General features: G+C 34.4%; 1 protein-coding gene across 6 annotated transcripts in view; it reads right to left on the bottom strand.

Moving 5' to 3' along the window:
• Positions 1–392: 392 nt before the first annotated feature.
• Positions 393–25,628, bottom strand: part of LOC149777841 (scavenger receptor cysteine-rich domain-containing group B protein-like) — a 38,008-nt gene continuing 12,772 nt past the window's right edge. The window contains exons 7-10 of one of the 6 annotated variants that reach the window (XM_089938898.1): positions 11,562–11,740; positions 4,792–4,933; positions 2,832–3,010; positions 393–1,079 (exon numbers count right to left, since the gene is read on the bottom strand). In XM_089938898.1, the coding sequence (XP_089795024.1) occupies positions 2,839–3,010; positions 4,792–4,933; positions 11,562–11,740 (493 nt within the window). In that variant the 3' untranslated portion in view covers positions 393–1,079; positions 2,832–2,838. Of the gene's footprint in view, positions 1,080–2,831; positions 3,011–4,791; positions 4,934–7,236; positions 7,319–9,028; positions 10,015–11,561; positions 11,741–17,302; positions 18,148–25,628 lie in introns of those variants that run through there. The other 5 variants (XM_089938899.1, XM_089938901.1, XR_016415473.1 and 2 more) reach the window with 5 other exon arrangements.

Genomic DNA, 25,628 nt, shown 5'->3' with positions numbered 1-25,628 from the left:
TACTCGGGCATCTATCTATGAAATATGTTCTTGACCATACAAAAATGTAGCACAATCGCACGCAGACAAGGAGTATGTGAAAATCAATGTGAAACCATGTGGTATTTTAATATTCAGACCGGAGCGGAGATATAAAACAGGAGGTCAGATATCATTCCTCTAAACAAACACCGAGTATGGCTGGGCAAACCCAGTGATCATACGACTAAAGTATTCATTACAGTCTAGGAAAACCCAGCATAAAGCATGCCGTGCAAATCACACCCCACCCGGACGTACTGAATCCGGTACTCTCTTTAACAGCAAGAATGCCGCATCAAGTATTTTTGACATTAGACAAGATAATGTGGTTTCAGAATAAAAGAGAGAGAAACACCACTAAGAGATAATACTAATAATGATAGTCTTTATTTCTTATGCACGTATCAAGCTCAAAATACAAAATCATCACGTGAGATATTAAAAAGGTCTAAACATCCCAATCTGCACCAAAAAATAGATTTAAAAGATGGAACGATAATCAAATATAACTTCTTTATTTTCAACAATATTAACATAAAATTGATACATTCTTATAACTGCAATTTCATTTATTACCTCATAAACAAAATTCTAGGAATATAATTGGTCACTCATGAAGATATGAATCCCATATTTATTATATCATAGTTGCTAACCTTACATATAGCGTTTGCGGTTTAATATATTTGATATGTCAAAACGATAACATACCCATTAAGTGTAACTTTTTTGGTCCAACTATCCCCTTTCTCATTACTGATTGGATACGACTGTGGGAATTTTCCTTGTTCCGCCTTTCTTTACCATGTATACATGCCGCCAGGTATAGGACATTATTTAAACTTTTTTTCTAAAATGTTCATGTATTGATATGCACTAGTATTTTGATGTATAGAGAAACAGGAACGAGTAGAAAAGAAAATAATGGAGGGCTTCTAAAAACTATGTACAGGCTAAACTAGGATTCATTGTGAGTTGTGCTTCAACAACCCTCTATAGAAACAATCTACCAGACTTGTGTCTCTTCCGTTACAGGTTACCTCGTCCAGCCGGAAGACCTGGTAAACATTTGATATTTTTTTTACAATAATTCACAAGACCAAATACTTGCCATTCAGCAATGGCATGATTCGTACAATTGAGAGAGAGAGAGAGAGAGAGAGGCACAGAGATAGAGAATTGTCCAATTCGCAGTTTTTAATGCTAGTCTAGTTCTTCGTAAATTGAATAATCAGTTTACAAAACGATTCAAAGACGTAACGCAAATACCTAATAAACCTCTGGACTATTTACATGTCTATATTACAGAGAACGCTACGAAAGAGAAAGGCAGATGAAAAATTGTACGATAATATGAAAATTCCATGTCAGTTTATGTGCTGGTCAAAAGAAATAAAACTATGATGTGCGTAGAAAGCAATACCATCATATAAGATCAGAAACTACAAAATATGCAAACAAACTATATAAACAGAGAAGATAGTAAAAAGGTAGTTGAACTTGATGATCCGTGCGGCTTTTAGTGGGAAAATAATTTTTTTATGGATTAGAGCTTCATCGAACATGTTTATCATATATCAAAAAGTTAAAATTGATGTTGTGGGGGAATGCATCATTGTGTCTTGATATCAATGATATTACAACAAGTGCGATATATTTCATGTGCCTCATTATTTGGGTGTTTATTTCCTGCAAATAAAAGTAATCTTTTAAATAGTTTCCGATGCCAGTTTTTCAATTAATTTACAGCATCTTGTCAGCACAATATTCTCATCAACAATACTGCCTTAACAAGCAGCTTTCACATTGCGATTTGACAATGACACATCATTGTCTTGATGAAATGATAGATTCAAATTTGTTTAGTGCTACATAATTGCACCATTATGTCATTGCTATTTTGTCACTTCTTGAGTCACTAGTTCGTGACACAATGAACAATGGGAGAGAGTAGGCGTCAGTTGATATGATTGCGAGTGTGGTATCTTACTGAATACTTAATAATTAACGCTTATATAGAATATACATGATCTTAATACGAGTACCATAGTAGAAATTGACTAAGGAAGCTGTATTGGATCTACCTTTAACTTAAAGAGTTGCAACTTCTTGCAAGAAAGGATTTTTCTATTTAATTAGTTTTGAAAATATTTTAATATACATATTTTATGGTTTCAGTTTTTCTCATAGTTCCTCCACATGTTTTTTTTTTCAATGGTTTTGCATCATATTTTCAATTCAATAATGTTGCGTTTCTCATATTTTTGTATGGCTACACAATACAACTAGTTTATAATGAACCAAAATAAATAAATAGCAAGAATATTTCGAGACTCAACAACCTTGCAGTTAGAATCGGAAAAGAAAGTGAAATTGAAGCTGAATACCTGATAGTTTTCTGCAGATGACTCCTCCTCATTGTCCTTACTATCAGAGGACATACAGGGTTTATGAAGGAAATCCACCATTTTGTATGGTTTCAGTTTTTCTCATATTTTTTGTATATACTTTTTTAATGGCTTTAATCACATTTTCAATTCAATATTATTATCAAGCAATTATGTCTCATCCAGCGACCTTGTATTCAATGTTTTGATAATGCCTCATTATCCTTCCGATCACATTATGAATTATCCACTGTTAGCAAACATGCTTTCACTACCCAGTTTTTGTTATGGCGTGACTATGTTGCAGAAATGTGTTTGGTCCTATACAATCCAAATGTTTTACAATGAAACAAAAACCCTAAGAATATGTCGAAATGAAACTGCCGTAATGTACCAAATCAAAATAAAATTGAAGCTGAATACCTGGTAGTTAGTTACAGATAACTCCAGCATCCTGTCTGTGACTACAACCATTGCGTCCCCAGGAGTAAAAAAGGCAATCCACCAGGGTTGTTTCATGTCCTTGGCACTCTACATTAATCAGCCATATTGGTCCAGCGCCCTTACCATAGTAAGCAGACCCAACTGCACGGCCAGGCCCACTTAAAGGAGCAAGGGGTTTGATGAGAGTGGTATTAAAATGTGCTCTGGATCACCATATAATTGTTTATAAACTTCATGTATACACTGAAAAAAGTATTACACGTGGGCATTCCTTATTTAGTTGGTTATACAGTTACCTCGACCCTTATATGTCAGTAATTAAAGACATTACAGCAAAGTGACGAGGAAACAAGCCGGATGTACTTTACTCTATGAATTGTAACCATTTTCAGATTTACTGCCAATATTATCAATGATATGATCCTTTTCATATCAGTTAGGATTTCCAGTGCTAGATTGGGAAATCATTTGCGACTATTATGTCACAGCAATTTGAAATTGCTTGACCTCGGATCGGGCTATAATCGCCTGACCAGCAGGCCCACTAAGAAGATCAAGGGTTTGACGAAAGTGCTATTTAAATGCACACTGGATATCCATACTATTATTTATAAACTTCATGTGCACTGAAAAAAATAATGTCCGTAGTTAGAGACTATCCAAAGAGTGGAGAGAAAAACAAACCGAATGTATTTTGCAAAGTAAACTGTCAATAGCCCATGTCTGCCGATATATAAAGGATTATTTTCATAATCGTGTATGGTTTCCGCTCCTAGGTTATGAAGTCATTTGTGAGTGTCATGATAGAAGAATGTTGTACTTGGTTGAACTCGGACCAATTATAATAGACGAGAAACACGAACCAAAATGGCATTAAGCCATACTATAAAGAGAATGGATTAAACAGCATTATAATAACGTCTACAAGAAATACAATCTCTTGTGATGACTTGTATAAATACACCATTGATGCAACTCTTGCTTAAAGTCATGACATACGTTATCAAAAATCCAGCTAGGTTGCTTTCTGTTGTTTGATGGCCATGCACATGTAAGGAACATAATACTTTAGAACAGGTAGAAGACCTAACAAAACCAGTGTGTTTTAGTGCATATAGAGTACTGATGCATGAGTTAAAAAGGAACAGCTATAATGACATAAAAATAATAAAATATGGATGCAAATATTACGGTTAATTACCTGACGTTGAAGATTAAATGAAGGTAAATAATGATGAACTAAAGAAGCTGTTTCGTCCATTTGAAAGTAGAGATACTAAAGTGAAATAAGTGAACAAATGTGATGTGATGTGATATTCACAATGAGCTCAACATACGTGAGAGACGCAGCATCAAAAACACCAGTTTGATCATCTAAACAGTTATTTAAGAGAACCACTCCATTTACTTGTCATAAATAGAATGGTTGAGACTATGGTCAGTTCTCACAGGGGTTGTAAAAATAACATAGAAATATATATATATTGCCAGTTAGTGCATTAAAATGTAGATATTTTACTCACTCTTGACATGAACAAGTCTTCATACAGACACATACACATACCCACCCACACACACACACACATATATATATATATATATATATATATATATATATATATATATATATATATATATATATATATATATATATATATATATATATATATATATATATATATATATATATATATATATATATATATATATATATATATATATATATATTATATACATATATATACAGATATATATGTATACATATAAATTTATAAACAAATATATATGCATATACATATATATATATATATATATATATATATATATATATATATATATATATATATATATATATATATATATATATATATATATATATATATATATATATATATATATATATATAAACAGGGAGGGAGACACACACACTCAAGTATACCTAAAGCCAAGCATTCGGCAGACGACATTTGCATGTGTGTTATCCCACCCATAGTGGCACACTGTTCCCCATTGACCAAGAAAAAGAATTTCTACTCTTCCCTCACTCTGGGATCTTCCTTGCACCAGCCGTACCTTGACATCTGTTTGAAAAAGTATACACTTGATAAGAATTTGTGAAGCGGCTAGATGTATATGTGCAACATACTCAAAGATGGTGTAATCTCCTTAGCTAATATTCTACACAATGTAGCACTTGTCTTCCCCAGTTTGCTACTAAACGAATATGTAAGCGTCGTCATTTTCTTACTGGTTTATTTCCCAATAATTTTCTAATAAAGTGAGAGAGTTTATTTTATTGTGTATGTTCGTGTCTTAAAGCAGCAGTTCTTAGCAAATACGATCATAAATTATTCTACGGCAAGATGTTAGTATAGAGATACCCTTAGACTCCTAAACATATATTATCTAGACACAGACTGTATTCATGAGTAAAGGAGAATTCCAGAAGTGAATGTTTCCGTGGTATAGATGTTACGACCTTTGAAGAAATACGGGAAATTCAGATGCGTTGTTTATCATGTACGTTTCAATAAATATTTGAAATATTCCACTAGGCAGAGGAAGAGAAATTAATTACTTCTTTCCGCATTACAATTGCTTTATGGATACAAAACTCAATCAGCTGAACTGGGCTACCTGTGTGGATTTCGTTGGAAACACATTTTTAGGAGAGATATGTGCTAAAAATAGAGCAGTCACCTTATTCAATTGAAAATGATTTTTGAGTTGGGTGGAAGTGACTTTAATGTTTTGATGCAATTAAATGAAAGTGGTACGGAAATACAGCAGATCATCTTAATCATTGATGATAAGTATATTTAGTGTTGAAAAGTTGGATGTAACTTGTATTGTCTTTAGTTTTGCTGTTGAGTAGAATTTCAGATCAATTCTCTTTTGGAGGGACAAAAGTACAGCATTACAACAGTTTGTAACAGAATCAGTAACGTTCCCTTCTTGTCAGTCCTATATTAGTTCATCAAGTGTTCAACTTAGTTGGCAGATTCTAGATGGGGTTTACTCATGTCAAGTTCAGCTATATTTTCCATAAAGCACCCCACTTTCATGACATGATCTAGTTCCTCCTTCACATTTCACACTCTCACATAGAGGGGATTAACCAATCTTCTCAGCTTCTTTACTTCCTCTTCTAGTATTCCTTCTATCTTCTCCCTGGATACTTTCAGTCTGTAAACATAGTCCAGACTCTCTGGTAACCTCCGTTCTTTCTATATCTTTTCAACTACATGTTCAGCATCTATCATCCATAAATAGCTATCTCTCAAGTTATTAAATAAATCAGACACTGCTGCCATCTTCTTTGCTTATTCCGTAAAATGGAGCGAACGAAGACGCTTTGACTTTATATCTGTCAAGCACGGCCGTGAAGGAAAACATCCCTTACATTTACTACACATATTATCTACTATCCACACAGAGGTGAGGGGCCAAACACAAACACAAAATGTACTATCCACACACGTGAAGAAGCAAATACAAACCCCAAATATACTATCCACACGCGGGGAAAGCAAAAAGATAACCAAAATATACTATCCACACACGGGAAGGAGCAATAACATAACCAAAAACATACTATCCACACACGCTCAAGTTAAAGATGGTAAAAAGAACATTCATTTTTGACTTGTTTGTAATAAATGCATCGTTGAAAAGGAACATTTGTATAAAATATTGTATAAGATAATAAGAATTAAAGAAAAGACCCATAGTTTTGGGGTCAAAATTATATATTCTCATGTTGATCTAATATTATCACACTGTGATGTCTAGTATTAACAAAATCCATCTCATGAGTTTATCTCATGTAATTCAAGTGTATTTGTATGTTACATAAGAAAGCTAATATTCCTAGCGAGCATCTTATTGTTATTTACTGGTAACACTATTTATAGGTTACTGCATTAGTATGGGAAAATATGAACGAATTTTTTTGGATGGAATACTGTAAGACCTTGAGAGTGCATTATATCCATCCGACAAAACAAGTTCATATTTTCCCATAGAAATGCACTAACCTTTTTATTATATGCTCATTTTCTTATTCTATCTAAGGCTTAATTAAATAAACAAAATACACTACAAGAAAGAACGTAAATAAATGTATGCCGTATTCCAAACTAAATACACAGGCGCAGATTCATTATTACACAACAACATTATTAATGCGCACATAACTCCGCCCCGATAAATCTGAACTTTTCGCGTGCTAGACATACGTTTCTAAACAAAATGGTGTTTTTGTCCACTTAAAATTGAAATTGAAATTTGGAATCGTATTGTGTATGAATGAGAATTGCAGCAAGTTTTACATTTGATCTGGAATGAATAGATGTTGGTATTTGTGCTGATTCTACGAATTTACCTGATTATGGACTGGATTCATCTGTGCAACTTGTACCTGAAGTACATCGGATTGAAGCAGTGTGGGAGAAGCGTGTTTTCTTCTGCAAATGTGTTTGTTCTGTCATTGACTATTTGAAATCATAATGTGGGAAAAATATGAAGTGTTTCAATTGCAATTATCAAAAAGGCGCTGTTGAATTTGATGTTTATTTCATTTTGAGGGCAGTAAGGAGGATGTAATTGCACTTGGAATATAGTCAAAATTACATTACAATTTCGAAATGTGGAATCAAGCTTGAGAACTTATGACATGGCTCATGTAATTTGGACTTGCAGAACTAAGAAAGTACATTATGAGGAAATTGAGAATGTGAAACTGTACGTATATTTTTTGCCATTCTTGTTATCAGCTAAAGGAGACAGTTTATGCCTTTATAACTTGCATGTTATTTGTAAGTACCAAGCAATTTTATGAAATCTGGATTCTATCACGAAAATCAAATACATTAATATCAAAAATGTTAACGCGGAATATAACAAAGCAGCTGGTATGTGGCAGTCCATGAAACATCTGCTTTAGTTCATTCAGAAACAAATTTATTCAACCAAAATGTAAAGCGTCTGCTACACGAGAGTACAGGATTTGTTTGTAAAGAAGTTCCTAATACACTATTGGGCACATGTGGCAACCTGCATGTGAGTGAAATATGAAGGTGTGCAATATGGTAAAATACTGAACGATTCTGACAATGTAAAGTTAACGGAGAAAAACATCAGCATATAATAAGTACGGATATTGACGTCGAGAAGATACTGATTCATTCACACTTGGTTTGTTTATAACAGCCTGTTTGATGGGATTACCACCAATACCCACTGAACAGGTGTCTTATTGCTAATGGTTTGTGAGCATTTCTAATTATTTTTGTTTGCACAATTTCCGAATATAGCTAAATGTACATATTTGCATTCTTTCAATAGGTTTCATTGTTGCGAGCTTGTTATGTGCACAGGTAACGTTTTACTATTCATCGACTTAGAACAAACAATATGACCATTTAGTTTTTACTTTAATGAAAATACTACTTTGCTCAATCCTTCTAATTAAATTTACATCTATTAGACACAAATTTCATTTGAAAAGTGTTAAATAGTGTATTCTAACCATGTGTAGCCGTGCATAAATACATGCAAAATAACAATTGTATTCGTAATTTGCACACTCCCAATTTAAAAATAAAAACCTGTTTCCTGACAACATGATACAAAATTGCCTTTGGCCATTCAATCAATGGATGAGCAGTCTCGAGTGAACAATGCACTACAATTACTTAAACACATAGTGAAAAATTTGCATTTAATTAATTGCAACATTAATTTCAATTCGTTTAATTACTTATGCCCCAACATTCACTATATCCCATGTAATACTCAGGTATCTGTCTATGAAATGTGTTCTTGACCATACAAAAATGTAGCACAATCGCACGGCAGAGAAGGAATATGTGAAAATCAATGTGAAACCATGTGGTATTTTAATATTCAGACCGGGGCGGTGATATAAAACAGGAGGTCAGATATCATTCCTCAAAACAAACACCGAGTATGGATGGGCAAACCAAGTGGTCGTACGACTAAAGTATACAAAACAGTCCAAAAAACCCCAGTATAAAGCATGCCTTGCAAATCACACCAGGACGTACTGAATCCGATACTCTCTTTAACAGCAAGAATGCTGCATCAAGTAGTTTTGACATTAGACAACATAATGTGGTTTCAAAATTAAATAGAGAAACACCACTAAGAGATAATACTAATAATGATAGTCTTTATTTCTTATGCACGTATCAAGCTCAAAATACAAAATCATCACGTGAGACATTAAAAAAGTCTTAATGTCCCAATCTGCACCAAGAATAGATTTAAAAGATGGAATGATACTCAAATATAATTCCTTTATTTTCAACAATATTAACATAAAATTAATACATTCTTATAAATACAATGTCATTTATTACCTCATAAAGAAACTTCTCGGAATATTACTGGTCACACATGAAGATATGAATCCCATATTTATTATATCATAGTTGCTAACCTTACATATAGTGCTTGCGGTTTAATATACTTGATATGTCAAAACGAAAACATACCCCTTAAGTGTAACTGATTGGTCCCCCTTCTCATTAACGATTGGATGCGACTGTGGGAAGTTTCCTTGTTCCGCCTTTCTTTACCATTCATAAATGACGTCAGGTATAGGACACTATTTAAACATTTTTCTAAAATGTTCATATATTGATATGCACTAGTATTTTGATGTATAGAGAAACAGGAACGAGTGGAAACGAAAATAATGGAGGACTTATGTATAGGCTAAACTAAGATTCATTGTAAGTTGTGCTTCAACAACCCTGTATGGAAAAAATCCACCAGACATGTGTCTCTTACGTTACAGGTTACCTCGTCCAGCCGGAAGACCTGGTTAACATTTGATAATTGTTTTGCAATAATCCACAAGACCTAATACTTGCCATTCAGCAATGGCATGATTCACATAAATGAGAGAGAGAGATAGAGAGAGAGAGAGAGAGAGAGAGAGAGAGAGAGGGAGAGAGAGAGAGAGAGAAAAGCACAGAGAGAGATAATTGTCAACTTCGCAGCTATACAAATGTTTCCCAATGTTTAATGCCAGTCTAGTTCTTCGTAAATGAAACAATCAGTTTACAAAACGAATCAAAGACGCAAATGCCAAAAGACCCCCTGGACTATTCACATGTTTATACCACAGAGAATGCTACAAAAGAGAAAGGCAGATGAATAATTGTACGATAATATGAAAATTCCATGTCAATTTATGTGCTTATCGAAAGAAATAAAACTATGCTGTGCGTAGAAAGCAATACCATCATTTAAGATCAGAAATTATAGAAGATACAAACAAACTATTTTAACGGAGAAGATAGTAAAGAAGTAGTTGAACTTGATGATCGGTGCGGCTTTTAGTGGGAAAATATTTTTTTTTTTATGGATTAGAGCTATATCGAACATGCTTATCATATATCAAAAATTAAAATTGATGTTGTGATGGAATGCATCATTGTGTCTTGATATCAATGATATTACAACAAGTGCGATATATTTCATGTGCCTCATTATTTGGGTGTTTATTTCCTGCAAATAAAAGTAATCTTTTAAATAGTTTCCGATGCCAGTGCTTTCAAGAAATGTTACATCATTTTTTATTTTCCCTTTTCTCAACGCAATTAAATGACATCTTGTCAGCACAATATTCTCATCAGCAATAGTGCCTTAACAAGCAGCTTTCACATATCGATTTGCCAATGACAAACGATTGTCACGATGAAATGATGTACTCTCAAATTTGTTTAGTACTACATAATTTCACCATTATGTCATAGCTATTTTGTCACTTCTTCAGTCACTACTTCGTGGCACAATGAACAATGGGAAAGAGTAGGCGTCATTTCATATGATTGCGAGTGCGTATCTTTATGAATACTTAACAATTAACGCTTATATAGAATATAAATGATCTTAATACGAGTACCATAGTAGAAATTGACTAAGATATATCTTTAATTTAACGAGTTGCAACTTCTTGCAAAAAAGAATTTTTTTATTTAATTAGTTTTGATAATTTTTAATATACATATTTTATGGTTTCAGATTTTCTCATAGTTCCTCCATATGCTTTTTCTTCAATGGCTTTGTATCATATTTTCAACTCAATATTATTATCAATAATGTTGCATTTCTCATATTTTTATATATACTTTTTAATGGCTATACAATACAACTAGTTTATAATGAACCCAAAGAAATAAATGGCAACAATATTTCGAGATTCAACGACGTTACAGTTAGAATCGGAAAAGAAAGTAAAATTGAAGCTGAATACCTGACAGTTTTCTGCAGTTGACTCCTCTTTATAGTGCTTAAAGCCCGATGACCAACAGGGTTTATGAAGGCAATCCACCAAGGTTGTATGGTTTCAGTTTGACTTATTTTTTTGTACATACTTTTTTAATAGCTTTAATCACATTTTCAGTTCAATATTATTATCAAACAATTATGCCTGATCCAGCTACCTTTTATTCAATGTTTTGATAATGCCTCATTATACTTCCGATCACATTATGAATTATCCACTGCTAGCAAACATGTTTTCACTACGCAGTTTTTATATGGCGTGACTATGTTGCAGAAATGTGTTTGGTACTACACAATCCAACTCTTTCACAATGACCCCCCCCCAAAAAAAATATGTCGAATTGAAACTGCCGTACTGTACAAAAACAAAATGGAATTGAAGCTGAATACCTGATAGTTGGCCACAGATAACTGCAGCATCCTGACGATAACTACATTCATTGCCTCCCCATGAAGAATGAGTGCAATTCAGCACTGTTGTCTCAGTTCCGAAGCAATGTACTCCAGTCAGCCATACTGGTCCAGCGCCCTTACCATAGAAATAATTCTCAATTGCATGGCCAGGCCCACTAAAAGGAGCAAGGGGTTTGATGAGATTGATATTAAAATGTGCACTGGATTCCCATTAAACTATTTATAAACTTCATGTGTACAATGAAGAAAGTATTACACGTGGTCATTCCTTATTTAGTTTGTTATTCAGTTACCTCGACCCTTACATGTCGGTAATTAAAGACTATACAGCAAGTGGATGAGGAAACAAGCCGGATATACTTTGCAAAATGAATTTTAACCATTTTCAGATTTACTGCCAATATTACCATTGATAAGATCCTTTTCATATCAGTTAGGATTTCCAGTGGTAGATTGGGAAATCCTTTGGGACTATTGTCACTGCAATTTGAAATTGCTTGACCTCGGATCCGCTATAATCGCCTGACCAGCAGGCCCACTAAGAAGAGCAAGGGTTTGACGAAAGTGGTATTTAAATGCAAACTGGATATCATTAAAATTATTTATAAACTTCACGTGCACTGAAGAAAATAATAAATGTCCGTAGTTAGCGACTATAAAAGGAGTGGACGGAGAAAAAAACCGAACGTATTTTACAAAGTAAACTGTCAATAGCCTATTTATTTCGATTTATTAAGGATTCTTTTCATAATCGTGTATGGTTTCCGCTGCTAGGTTATGAATTCATTTGTGATTGTCATGATAGAAAAATGCTGTACTTGGTTGAAATCTGACCAATTATAATCGACTAGAAACATGAACCAAAATGGCATTAAGCCATATTCTAAAGAGAATGCATTAAACAGCATTATAATAACGTCTGAGAGAGATACAATCTCTTGTTATGACTTGTATAAGTATACAAAATATGTAAATCTTGCTTAAAGTCATGACATACGTAATCAAAATTCCGACTAGGTTGCTTTATGTTGCTTATAGCCATGCACATGGAAAGAACATAATAATTTAGACCAGATAGAAAACATAACAAAACCAATGTGTTTTAGTGCAAATAGAGTACTGATGCATGAGCTAGAAAAGAACAGCTATAATGACATAAAAAGAATTAAATATGGATGCAAATATTACTGTCAGTGGCGTGACGTTGAAGATTAAATGAACATGAATAATGATGAACTAAAGAAGTTGTTTCGTCCATTTGAAAGTAGAGATGCTAAAGTGAAGCAAGCGAACGAATGTGATGTGATATTCATAATGAGCTCGAGAAACGTGAGAGACGCATCATCAAAAACACCAGTTTGATCATATAAACAGTTATTTAGGAGAAACATTTACTTGTCATAGATAGAATGGTTCAGACTATGGTCAGTACTGACTGGGGTTGTAAAAAGAGCATAGAAAAAACATATATATATATATATATATATATATATATATATATATATATATATATATATATATATATATATATATATATATATATATATATATATATATATATATATATAAGGCCAGGGAGTGCATTAAAATGTTGCTATTTTACTCACTTACTCTTGACTTGAACAAATCTTCAAACACACAGACACACACACACACACACACACACACACACATATATATATATATATATATATATATATATATATATATATATATATATATATATAAAGAGAGATACACACACACACACACACACACACACAAACGTACACAAGTATACCTAAAGCGGTGGTTAGGAAGAAACAAGGAGAAAGGAGATTCTGTTACGTTCCGTGTTTCGAAAAATCTGACAGCGGTTTGCTTGTGCTTGTAACTTGTGAGGATTCTGACCAGGCGTGGTACTAGTGTTTCCTAGTGCCTGTTTTCGGGAAAAGTGCTAATAGCTAGAGTTGTTATTATGAGAAAAAGGTAGTGGTTAGTTGTGTTATTTGTCGTATTTATTCTCTATGTTTTAAAATCACACAATGATAGTTGGTGCTATTATCATGTGTGGATTCAATCCAGTCGGTTCTAGTATGGTTCCTAGAGACTGTTTAAGAGGATAGGTGGCAAGCTTAGTAGATACGGAATTTATTATAATTACGGTAAAACATATTATAGTGAGATGTAAACAGCACAGAGTTTAAATTGCTTGCAGGCTTATCAATTTTCCTATCTTGTACTAAAGTACTTAGTTATAATACGAGGTGGTATGATCCAAAATGGCTGCGTGGCTGGCAGCTTGGCTGGATTTCCTTTGTCTGCTCTAGTCAATATGGCGGCTAAGGGCTGCTAGTCGGTCAGGTTAGGTCCGATTTTAAGGGTCTTCTTCCCTCTGTGGCTGGATATGTAAGCTGCGTGGATTTGGCGGTCAAAGGATTTGCAATCTAAAAGTCGAAGAACAAACCATCTATCAGGGCGGAGTGCATGCCGAGATAGGTATAGCGTATGGGTCCGGTGTCAAATTAGGTCTTTTCCCTTCAGTGGTGTTGATGTGAATGATTGTTGCACGTGTTGAATCTTGTCGATGACTTTGGAAGATGTCAATTCTACTGTGTTGCTAAACTCGATCAAAACAGGGGATTTCAGACTGTCGTGATGAATGCAAAGTCTCAAGCGATCGTCTTCTTTGACTTGACATTGGCGTTTCAGAGTGGTTAACAAAGAATCCCACACCTTGGTGATGAAGCCCTCTGCTTTCTCTAGTGGTACGTTGGACTTTAAATCTTTAAACTTCACCGTGTAGATGTAAGCCGTTGTTCTAAATTTTCTCTCGAATGTGATAGTATTTTTTAGGGTTTACTAATGGTGGTGAACTTTGGCTGAGTGTAGAATCGCTGAGTCTGGATTCTGGTTCACTCATGTCATCTTCAATATCACTGGCATGAATTTGTCCCAAGACTTCAGCTACTGTGCGAAGCGATAAATCACGTTTCTGCCTATTACTTTCTTATCCTTTCTTCACTAATTGATGCGATCGTTTCATCTTTGCTGCAAAAAGTCAAATGACTACATTTTAAACACCATGGGTCACTTTATATCCTTGCCAGAAGAGCGTATTTATAAAGAGTGTTTGACTTCCCTTCCAATATTCATTTCACTATCAAACCAAGAGAACGATGGAAGAAACCACACAGAGCGATCTTTTGGTGAGAACTTTGTGAGGTGTCATATGAAAATTTTCTTCCGACAAGCCGACGGACTACTCACCCTCCTTTCGAGTTAAAAGTCAAGATACTTGTTATATCTGTAAGAAGAAAGGGCATTGGTCTTCAGAGTGTCCAGACCGTCAAAAAAGCAAAGCAGGTGCTAGAAGAGACAAAGTCAAGATACCTGTTATCATTGTCAAGAAAAAGGACATTGGTCTTCAGATTGCCCTAAGAAGCAACAGGAACAAGAACAAGAGAGGGGTTCTGAACTGCAAGAAGAGGTACCCGTCCCAAAGGAAGAACCCAGACATGTGCAGAAAGAAAAACATGAGAAGAAATGAAGAAGAGGAGAAAGTGAGGAAGAAGTGGAACAAAAAATTGTGAAAGTGAAGAAATTTAAAAAAAACAGAGAGTGAAGAAAGAGACAGAAGAATCCTATGTACTTTTTAAAGTGTTATGTTGTGTTGTGAATTGGATTGTAAAATTTGTACCAGAATATGCCAGGCTTAAAAAGTAAGTGTCTCTTGGTTTTGATTTTTAGAATAAGAACCTACACTCACTCAAACATTCACACACGTACATGATGGGTAAAAAAAGGGCTTTTTGAGTTTTAATTGATTTTTTCAATTGAAATACTATCTCTTTTCGAGAGAAGTGGATGGCCCTGAAAAGGATCTTTGGGTATTTGTTTGTTTAAAAAACAAACTCACGAACGGGAATCAATCAGCTTTAACTGCCTTAAGCCTTTGACACGGCCAAGGCTTACTTCTGCACTGCCTCCTGTCGATGATTTGGTACAAACCACTAGGGGTGGTACGGCATGTGTAGTAACAGGGATGGGTTATTTACCTTGGAAAGGTCATTTTCTCTTCGGTCATAATAAAGAAGTCTGATACATTTGTTTAAGACTCCTTAACTCTGCTAAAATGTCTAAGAGTACCGTGACCGTTTGACTTTCATTATTATCCTTCTATCCTATGCCATGTTTCCTTCTTGCCTCTTCTTCTCGCTGTTGTTGAAGAAAAGCTTGTTCTGCTTCCTTTTGCTGCTGTACAAATTTCTCCAATTCTTCTTTCTGTCTTTGTTTAAAATCCTCCCCGTGTGGTAAAGAAGGAGAACGTAGCAAAGGTACTGGTACCGGATTAAATTCTTGCGAAGAAGAAGAAAAATCGACAAAATCCTAATTAAATTTAACCTCTTCTGGAAGTAGGTCTATGTTGACTTGGGTAGTCGCTGCTATTCCATCGCTTCTCGTCTCCACAGCCGGTGAATCCCAATTCATCGTCTTCTTAGTTTCCTTCGTGTTTGAAAACTGTGTCCCATGGATTGACTGTGCACAGCCGCTAGCGCTCTATATAGGGAATGTGACGTCACAGACTGCTCTCTTCGGATTGGAAGACTGACTCCGTGTTGTGACTGAATTTTGTAACGCATGCTAAGATTGGTGAATAAGTTCAGTCCGTTTCGATCCTCCCTTCTCCTATAAATAACCACAGTTGACTGCATTCCCTTCACCTGTTCTCGTCACAAGATGTGGACCAACGTAGAATCCTCTACCAATGCTGTTCCGTACGGACTTACCCATGTATGTCAGATCATCATGGACAATTGTCAGGATCACGGATACAAGCGTTTGGAAAAGAAGAATGTATGTGGAGAGACAAGGTTGTTTGAAAAGGGTTCTGATCTACGGACCAGAAGTGAGAAGCAGTTTAAGGAAAAGAAGAAGGCCTATGCGATGCCTAATATGTTAACGTAATAATGTTAATATAAACCCAAAAGTCCTTTTCAGGGTCACTCATATGCCTCGAAAAGAATGGCTTTCTTGCCTCAATTTTTTAAAAATATTGTATAGGTGTTTGTCTTTCTCGGTATTATATCTGTGCACCCATTCTTTGCTCAGTACTGTGACGTCACCTCCCATGGTTACAACATTGTTACCTATCTCCCATGTTGTGACATCAGACTCTATACAAACTCCACTTTCCCTTGTCCGTAAACAAACCCAATATTCCCCATGTTCAATTGCCATTGTCCCTATACATCTTACCCCTATATCGTCCCACGACCTTTTTTTGACTGGATTTTCCATAGTCCCCCTATCGTCCCACTACACTACTGTGGATGGTATTGTCAGATTTCATTTTTGTTGAACATCCTAAACTGTAACTGATATTAAAGCTAACTTATGGCGTCTTAGATCGGAACGATTTGGTTATGGGGATATGTAAATAATGTAGCTAGTCCTTGTTTATTCTGTTGTATGTGTTTTCCTGTCTAATTGGAAAGTTCCGATTTGGTAATCAAACCGTGAACATTGATTATTTTAGCCAATCTAAAATAGGCATCGAATTCACTGCGTATGCTATCCGTCGTATTTGCTTACAAAGAAAAAGACTATGCTGGATTTTATTCCTTATAGATTAGAAAGGAATTTGAAAGACAAGGCAGAATACCTTTATCAACAAGATACTCAAGGATGGTTTTTATAAAGACAAATCCCAAACCAAACACCAAAATAGAAAAACGTAAGCGTTGGAAGTGGTTGATTATTTACAATCATATTCCATATGCAAATACACAAAACTGTTTTTAAAACATCACCTCATTTGTGGTGCGTGTGAAAAGGTTGAATATAATTGTTTATTAATGTATGTTTATGTTTGAATTGTATATCATATATGAGTCATAATTTTGCAGGAATGAAAAAAAAATATGTGTGTACGTGTTGATAATTTCTTTCATTTTATTACCCTGACTTGTTTTTCTGAATATTTCCTTTGAAATATTGCTTCTTTGGGGCTGAGTTTGTTATAATTGTGAAAGTGGGGCATTTACTTGTAACTGGTGTCAAGTTGATAAAAGACTAGGCCGATAAATCAGCCGATCACCCGTGATAATATCGATTGGCGATTTCGGGGCTGATATCACCTATTCATTAAAACAGGTAAAAATCGGTTTAAAGTTTAGGCTGCAAACATAGGTGTACATTTTATACACTTGCCGTATTTCTCGATGTTGTAGAGCTATCATCAGGTGAATTTTTTTGTGGCATGTAGATTATATTTCCTGGGAAAATCCTATGTTTGGTGACTTGTAAATCCATGTGGAACAGCACAATCCTCTGTTCATTGGCCATTTTGTATTTCGCGCTCAATATGGCTGATACCAAATAGCGGTATGTGTCTAAAGTATACACAGGTTTGTTCCAGAAAGACTTGCATCCAGCAAAATTGCCCATTTGAAGAAACAGGTGACACGAGACGCATATATCGTCCATAAGTATCAACGCAGATTTGTGGGGTTGATGGATCGGACAAATAAAAGTGCACCCTATACATTAACTTCTAGAATGGCCCTGATCCTGTAGATTCCTATAAAATTTTTAAACATATTTATTTGAAAAACAATTTTTATTATGCAGGATTTATATGTTACTGCATTTGTATGGGAAAAAATGAACGAGTTTTTGGATGGAATACTGCACGACTTTGGGAGTGCAGTATATCGTTCCGACAAAACGAGTTCATATTTTCCGATACAAATGCAGAAACATTTTTATTATATGCTCATTTTTTTAATTCCACCTAAGGTTTAATTATATATAAAAAATACACTACAAGAAACAACGTAAATGAATGTATGCCGGATTCCAGACTAAATACACAAGCGCATATTCATCATTACACTAATCAACATTATTTCTGCGCAGATAACTCCGCCCAGATAAATTTGAACTTAGTCGCGCGCTCGACATAACTGTCGATAGAAAATAGCGTGTCTATTTAAAATTTAAATTTGGAGTCATATTGTGAATGAATGTGCATTGCAGTAACTTTTCCATTTGATCTGGAATGAATAGATTTTGGTATTTTTCTCTATTCTAGGAAATTTCGTGATTATGGACTGGATTTGTATGTGAAACTTCCACATGAAATACATGAGATTGAACTAGCGTATTGACATCTGCAAATGTGTTTCTGTTTCTATCATTGAATGCTTGAAATCATAGTGTGGGAAATGATGAAGTCTTTCAATTGTAATTATCAAGAAGACGCTATGGAATTTAATGCTTATTTCATATTGAGTACAGTAAGGAGGATGCAATTGCACTTATCGTCAAAATTACTGCACAATTTCGAAATGTGCAATCCAGATGGCAAACCTATAACATGGCTCATATATTTCCGATTTGCAGAGTTAAGAAAATACATTTTGAGTTAATTCAGGATGTAAAACTGTAAGTATATTTTATTTTGTCATTCTTATCACCAGCTAAAGAAGAGAGTATATGACTTGTCACTTGCATGTCATTTGTATGGACCTTATCTTGCGTCTGTTATATACTGTAGGTTGTCTAAATCCGTAACATTGTATCAGGGCGAAATGTGCTAAAGCAGCTGGTATGTGGCAGTCCAGGAAACATCTGTTTTAGTTCATTTAGAAACAAATTTAAACAACCACAACGTAAAGAGCCTCTTACATGATTTGTGTACAAATTAAAAGTGCTGGCGTCTTTGTCCTTTGTTTGTTTACAAACGAAAGTAGTTACTTTATTCACGTGAATGCTATATGTGTATTGTCGCGCGGATTCAATATCGGGTAATACTGAACGATTCTGATAATGTAAAGTGAAACGGGGAAAAAATAAACATATACTAATAAGCATATAATAATAAAAAATATTCTAACTTTATCAAGATGTGAAAATGTAATAAATATTTATTTTGTCTTTATGATGGGTTTAGACTGAAAGGAACAGTAAGCTATGTCATGTCATTTATTTACATGTTTATTATGTGGACTTAAGATAGATGTGATCACTAACAAATTACTGATTTTATAGCACCTGCAAAATATGTTGACATCAATCAAGTAAGATAAAATGAGTCACACTATTAGCGAAGAAATGTAAATGTGCATAGAAATGGACCCCCGTCTTATGTCAAATATAAAGTGATGTTGTGAAGGAATGCATCGTTGTATCTTGATGTCAATGATTTTACAACGAGTGTGATATTTTGCATATACCACATTATTTGGGTTTTCATTTCCTGGACAGAAAAGTAACCTTTTAAACAGTTTCTGATACATTTTCTTTCAAGAAATATTTCACCATTTTTATATTTTCACTTTTCGCCTGCAAGGTTCGTCTATGGAAGTCATTTACATCAAGTTGTGAGCACAATATTCACAACAACACTACTGCCTTAAGAACCATATTTTATGAAATGATTTGAGAATGACTCATCAATTCCCTGATGAAATTATGGATTGTTAAATCAGGTAGCAGGGATTTGTTTAGTGCTACATAAGTACACCATTATGTCATTGTTATTTTGTCACTTCTTGTGTCAATAGTTATGGCGCTATGAACTATGGGAGAGAGTGAATTGCTAATGCGGTATCTTAATGAATAGTTGCAAACTGACACGTATATGAAATACAAATGATCCCAATACGAGTACCATGCCAGCAAATATGACCATGGAAACTGTATTGAATCCATCCTTAATTTAACGACTTCCTGGTTCTTGATCAAAGGATTGTTTATTTAATTAAAATTTGATATCTGTTTACAAACATATTGTATGGTTTCAGTTTTTCTCATATTTCGTGCATACTTTTTAATAGCTTTAATCACATTTTCAATTCAATATTATTTTCGACAATTATGCATGATCTAGTACCTTTTTTCAATGTATTGATAATGCAAAAGTGACGAAAGTAAAATAAAACATATATGTTTACGTTACAGTCAACGGCATGTAGTAGTGGTAAAAGGGTGGTAAAGTTTGTTAGACCACTTGCAGACTAAGAAAATATCTATGTATATATGATTCTATCTATTTATCTATCTATCTATCTATCTATCTATCTATCTATCTATCTATCTATCTATCTATCTGTCTATCTATCTATATATCTATCTATCTCTATCTATCTATCTTTCTATCAGTTCCAATTCTAACTGTGAAGCCTGTGCATTTTAGAATATTGTTTCAAATAAATTCTAAACTTTCACTGTGCACAAGTTGTATTGTATAGGGCATAACAGATTTTGTATTCATAATCACATCATATCAATAAAAACTTATTTATCAACAGAGGATAGTTGGGCATTATCAATCATATTTAATTAAGTTGTTGAATAAGATAACATTGTTTATGGTAAAATTGAATTGAAAATGTGATGAAACCCATTGAAGAAACAACATAAATTAGGAAATAGGAGTAGAATGAATAGCCCATCATATTGATAGAAACACAATTTTGAAAAGAATAAATAGGCAACAGTATCTGCATGAGGTCAAATTGAAGACGCATCATATATAACTGATTTGATCTTATATTGACTCTTACAGTGTTGTTTAAGAATGAAAATAAGTAAACTAATTGAATAGAAACATGTAGATGGGAATAGGAGAAAAATAATAAAATAATATTACGTTTCTAGAAATAACAGTCAATATAAACTACTTAAACAACTAATTATCTCCGTAAAAAATAAAAAAGAATGTATAAGGCATATTAAAGCTATTACATTTTCTGTAACAACAGTGACATGACAAAACTATAAAGCTACATTACCTCCCAAATAAAATGCCAGCCAACCATGTTTTGCGAAGGATAACAGGTTTAAAACATGAAAACGCAAGGTATATCCAGTAATCTTCCTCTTCTAAGTTGTTATCTACAGCTGGTTAGGAAGAAACTTAGAGGTGCGTCTGCATCTGGATAGCACTTAATTATCTGTCAGACACTAAACTACTATCAATTACAGGAACGTTTGATAAAGAAACATTAAATTTCCATTAATTTCTCTCAGTCATTATATTGAAACACTAAACTATACCAAGACTTGAGTCCAATGCGGCAAAACATAATATAAAAGCTTAGATAGTTCTTTGTAACCTTTACCACTCTGAAGGGAAAAAATAGATTCACGTAAAGTTCTATGTGAATCACATTTCAAATCCCGTGGAAAGTCCAAGATGGATGGCGATGACGTCTGCAATAGCCTTCAAAGTGCAGATGTGTCAAAATTCTCTTGTTGAATCACAGAAAATATTATTCCAGTTTTTGAATTTCGTACAAATTCCAGTAAATGTCTTTGTCCAAGAATTATTAGAGCACTTGTGTATATCAAAGGAAAATAATGACTTGAAATTCAAGGATTTGAAGAAAATAAAAACTCAGCCCAAACTGGTCACGACATAAAAAAACTTTACGCCTCTAGTGTTAAGGCATGAATGCTAGAAATCTTATCATAACATCATTTATGAAACTAACTAAAACGCAAAACAGGTTCCTTGATTGGGGTCAAGAGTTCATCCTTCCTGAAGGAATGGAAGTTTATTACATGAAACTTATCATATAGTCCGTTTATGATCTTGGCCCAACGTAACGACTCTTACTCTGAGAAAGAATAAAACAAAATAAAAAGAGTTGTTTACTTAAACTGTCACAAGATTGTAATTGTTCTTCGTGTTAATGGATATTTTAAATAGTTCTCATTCAGAAGGACCAAAGTACAACATTACAACTGTTTACAACAGTTGCAGATGTTTTCTAAAGCATCTACTCTCATCGATCAGTTGAGATAAAGACCTCTGAAGTAATTCAACTGCACCGTGCGATAAAAATCATGATATGCATAAATGAACACAGCCAATGCTGTCGAAAGATGCAAAGAGACCCGCAGAGTTTATAAACGAATCCGAGGATGGAAAGAGGTAGGTCAGCCCGTATTGCTGTTGAAGTACGACATGGGACCTGCATGTGAAATCCTTCAATACCGCAAAGTTCTCATAGCTTCAGTTTGGAAAGAAATTAGCGACATATTTCATTGCACAAGACGGCAACCACCATCAAGAGAATTTATGAACCGAAGCAGAAACCACCAGCATATATCTATCCATCTATCTATTTATATATTTATATATCTATCTATTTATCTATCTATCTATCTCTCTATCTATCTATCTATCTATCTATCTATCTATCTATCTATCTATCTATCTATCTATCTATCTATCTATCTATCTGTCTGTCTATCTATCTATCTATCTATCTATCTATCTATCTATCTATCTATCTATCTATCTATCTATCTATCTATCGGCTTACATACATTTTTGCTCTTTCTATTCAGTTATATATGTTCCATACAATATTATATTTAACAATGCTGCAGTAATAAGCACCATGAACTATAGGAGTGAGTGAACGTACGTTGATATGAATGTTAATGCTGTATCTTTTTAAGTAAAAATTCATGCGCAATCGTGTATAAAATCTGAGTGATCTCAATAACAATACCGTAAAAGTTCAACCAACTATGTATTATACATTTTTAATGAAATGAGTTCTCTCTTTTTCCAAATCAGTTTGTCTTTTTGATCATTTTTGTTAACCTTTTTCGATTAACCATTTGTTTTCTCTTAATGCCTACATGTGTTGCATCTCCTAGGGTTTTCCATGGTATTTTATTTCAACATAATCATAAACATTGATGTTGTATTCATCATCTCTAAGTGAATTGACTAATATTGCATCACTATACTTCCGTTAAAATTATGAATCATTCGCTGACGTTAAATCTGCTTATGTTGCGCATTTTGATATGGCCTCATGTCAAATCCAGTTATTTTGGTTAACGATATTATTGGCTTTATGAGTAATTTGGTTTTTAATTCGTTTTCTTAAGTGATATGCTTCGAAAATATAATAGATGGCAAAATAGATTTAATTTGTATTTTACCACCATAAGTTCTGATTGGTATTGAAACTAACTCCTGGTCATGAAGCTCTGAACTATTTAGTCTAGAGCATATATTAGTGGGGAAAGTAGCGCTCATTATGCCACGTAATGAGCCTACACATGTAGTCCTGTTTCAACGTACGTAGTCATACACCAGATGGCAATGGAAATGTTTTAGGCCTGTGGTAATCATCCATAGGAATTGTTTGCAATGTTTCATCCAGATGTTGTAAAGATTAAAATAAACAGATGGTGTTTAGGAGATTGATGTGCTAAGTATACACAAAGTGGACGTACTTGTTATGTATTTATTTATTTTGTATGATACTAGGCGACAGTTCTATTGGAAATTTATATTATCAATCGATTTGTATTCTACGCGTTTTTTAATTTCTGAAAGATAATTGCGCGGTCTTCAGGCTTAGGGACGTTGGGCTGTTTCTCATTAACAGCATCGTCTAAAGTTACCGTTTTGTTTTAGCGATGTATTAAGACATGCGTATGAGAATTACTCAGAACCATTGACAAGTGGATTGATGACAGCATCTTCCCGATAGAACACTTTCTTGACACGTTTAGACGAAAAACCTAAAACTAACCGATTTCTTGTGATAACTTTAATACATTTTATTCTGCCACACAGTTACATCATTAGGCCATAATTATAATGTCACTTCTTGCGCAAATAGTTCTTAGCGCTATGAAGTATGGGAGAGACGGAACGTAAGTTTATATGATTGTGAATGCAGTGTCTTTATGAATACTTAATAACCTATATCTAATTACAGTGATCTCAATAAGAATACCATAAAGAAAATGATTGAGCCAGAAAAAAGTATTCGGCTCTTTAGAAGATGATTATCGATTTAAAAGCTGCTATGGCGGGCAAACGGATTGAGAAATTCAACATAACAAGAACAAATGTGGTGCAGAGAAAACAGACAGGTTAATTATAAAAGTTACACCATATCGGAGAACGTCAGGAAGCTCAGGTGGAATTTACAAATGGAGCAGAAGAGTTATTTAAATCAATTGTCGAAACAACCATAAAAAATGGTTAACGCAACCAAGGCAGCACAAAAAGCTCTCGAGACAATACCGGCAGACATAGCTTGTCGTCTTCAACACGCTCCATCACCGCATCGACGTCTTTAACCACAACCCAAAGTTCAACCACCTCAGCAACCTCTTCAACCACCAACAAAAATTAGAATTAATACAATAGATGCATTTACTGAGGAAGGTATTGGCGCTCTCAGGGATGAATACCAAATACATGATATTGCCGCGTTTGAATACGGTAGAAGAGATCAACATGTAAAGCCCGAACATATTTACAGTCAAAAGTCAGCCGATTGGGTCAAATATGTATATCGGGTTGCTGGCAACATTAGGAAATGAGATCTAAAGAAGATATTAAGGAGTTTAAAATCTGTAACCAAGCAGTAGAGTAACATGTTGCAGGAGCACAACAAGAAAGGGAAAATAGCATGAAAAAATGAAGCGTCAACTTGAAAAAGAGACAAAAGAAAGGTGAAATGGGAGTAAAACTAGATATAGAATATGGAAAGAAAAAGCATATGAAGAAAAACAGGAGAGGGGCTAACCCATGATGTGTTTGCACATCGTGGTCGTAAGAAACAAAATCTAATCCCTAAATCGTCGGCGATTTACGATAGACTTTGTCCCAATAGCGTCCTCACTGACGTTGATGGACTGGAAATTTTGATTGGCGGAAGACGAGCCGGCAATAATTCCCCCAAAATCATCAATGAAGCAGCTCCTATATACCAGCGTTTATTTACCGATGGCTTCGTAGACAACAGCGGTTATCGGACACTAATCGATGAAATTACAGACGATTACTACAGCTATTGATTACTTAGATCGATGATAACAAACTAACATGATTATGCACAATGCCCAACATGGATCAGTGATGATCGGAGTGATACATTTACGATTATCAGTATATAAAGTTATATACGGAGATGTTACCGGTGATGTTGTTCAAGGCTTACTCAGAAGGGTAGCCCAAAAAGCGATCCAGATTGCAAAACAATTAGAAAATAAAAGCGATGGAACTGGTTC

The sequence above is a fragment of the Sinohyriopsis cumingii genome, chromosome 17, assembly GCF_028554795.1.
Source record: "Sinohyriopsis cumingii isolate HCF-2022 chromosome 17, ASM2855479v2, whole genome shotgun sequence".
Taxonomy (NCBI): Eukaryota; Metazoa; Mollusca; class Bivalvia; order Unionida; family Unionidae; genus Sinohyriopsis; species Sinohyriopsis cumingii.
The sequence above is the reverse complement of the archived record's forward strand: the minus strand, read 5'-3'. Positions and strand labels throughout refer to the sequence as shown.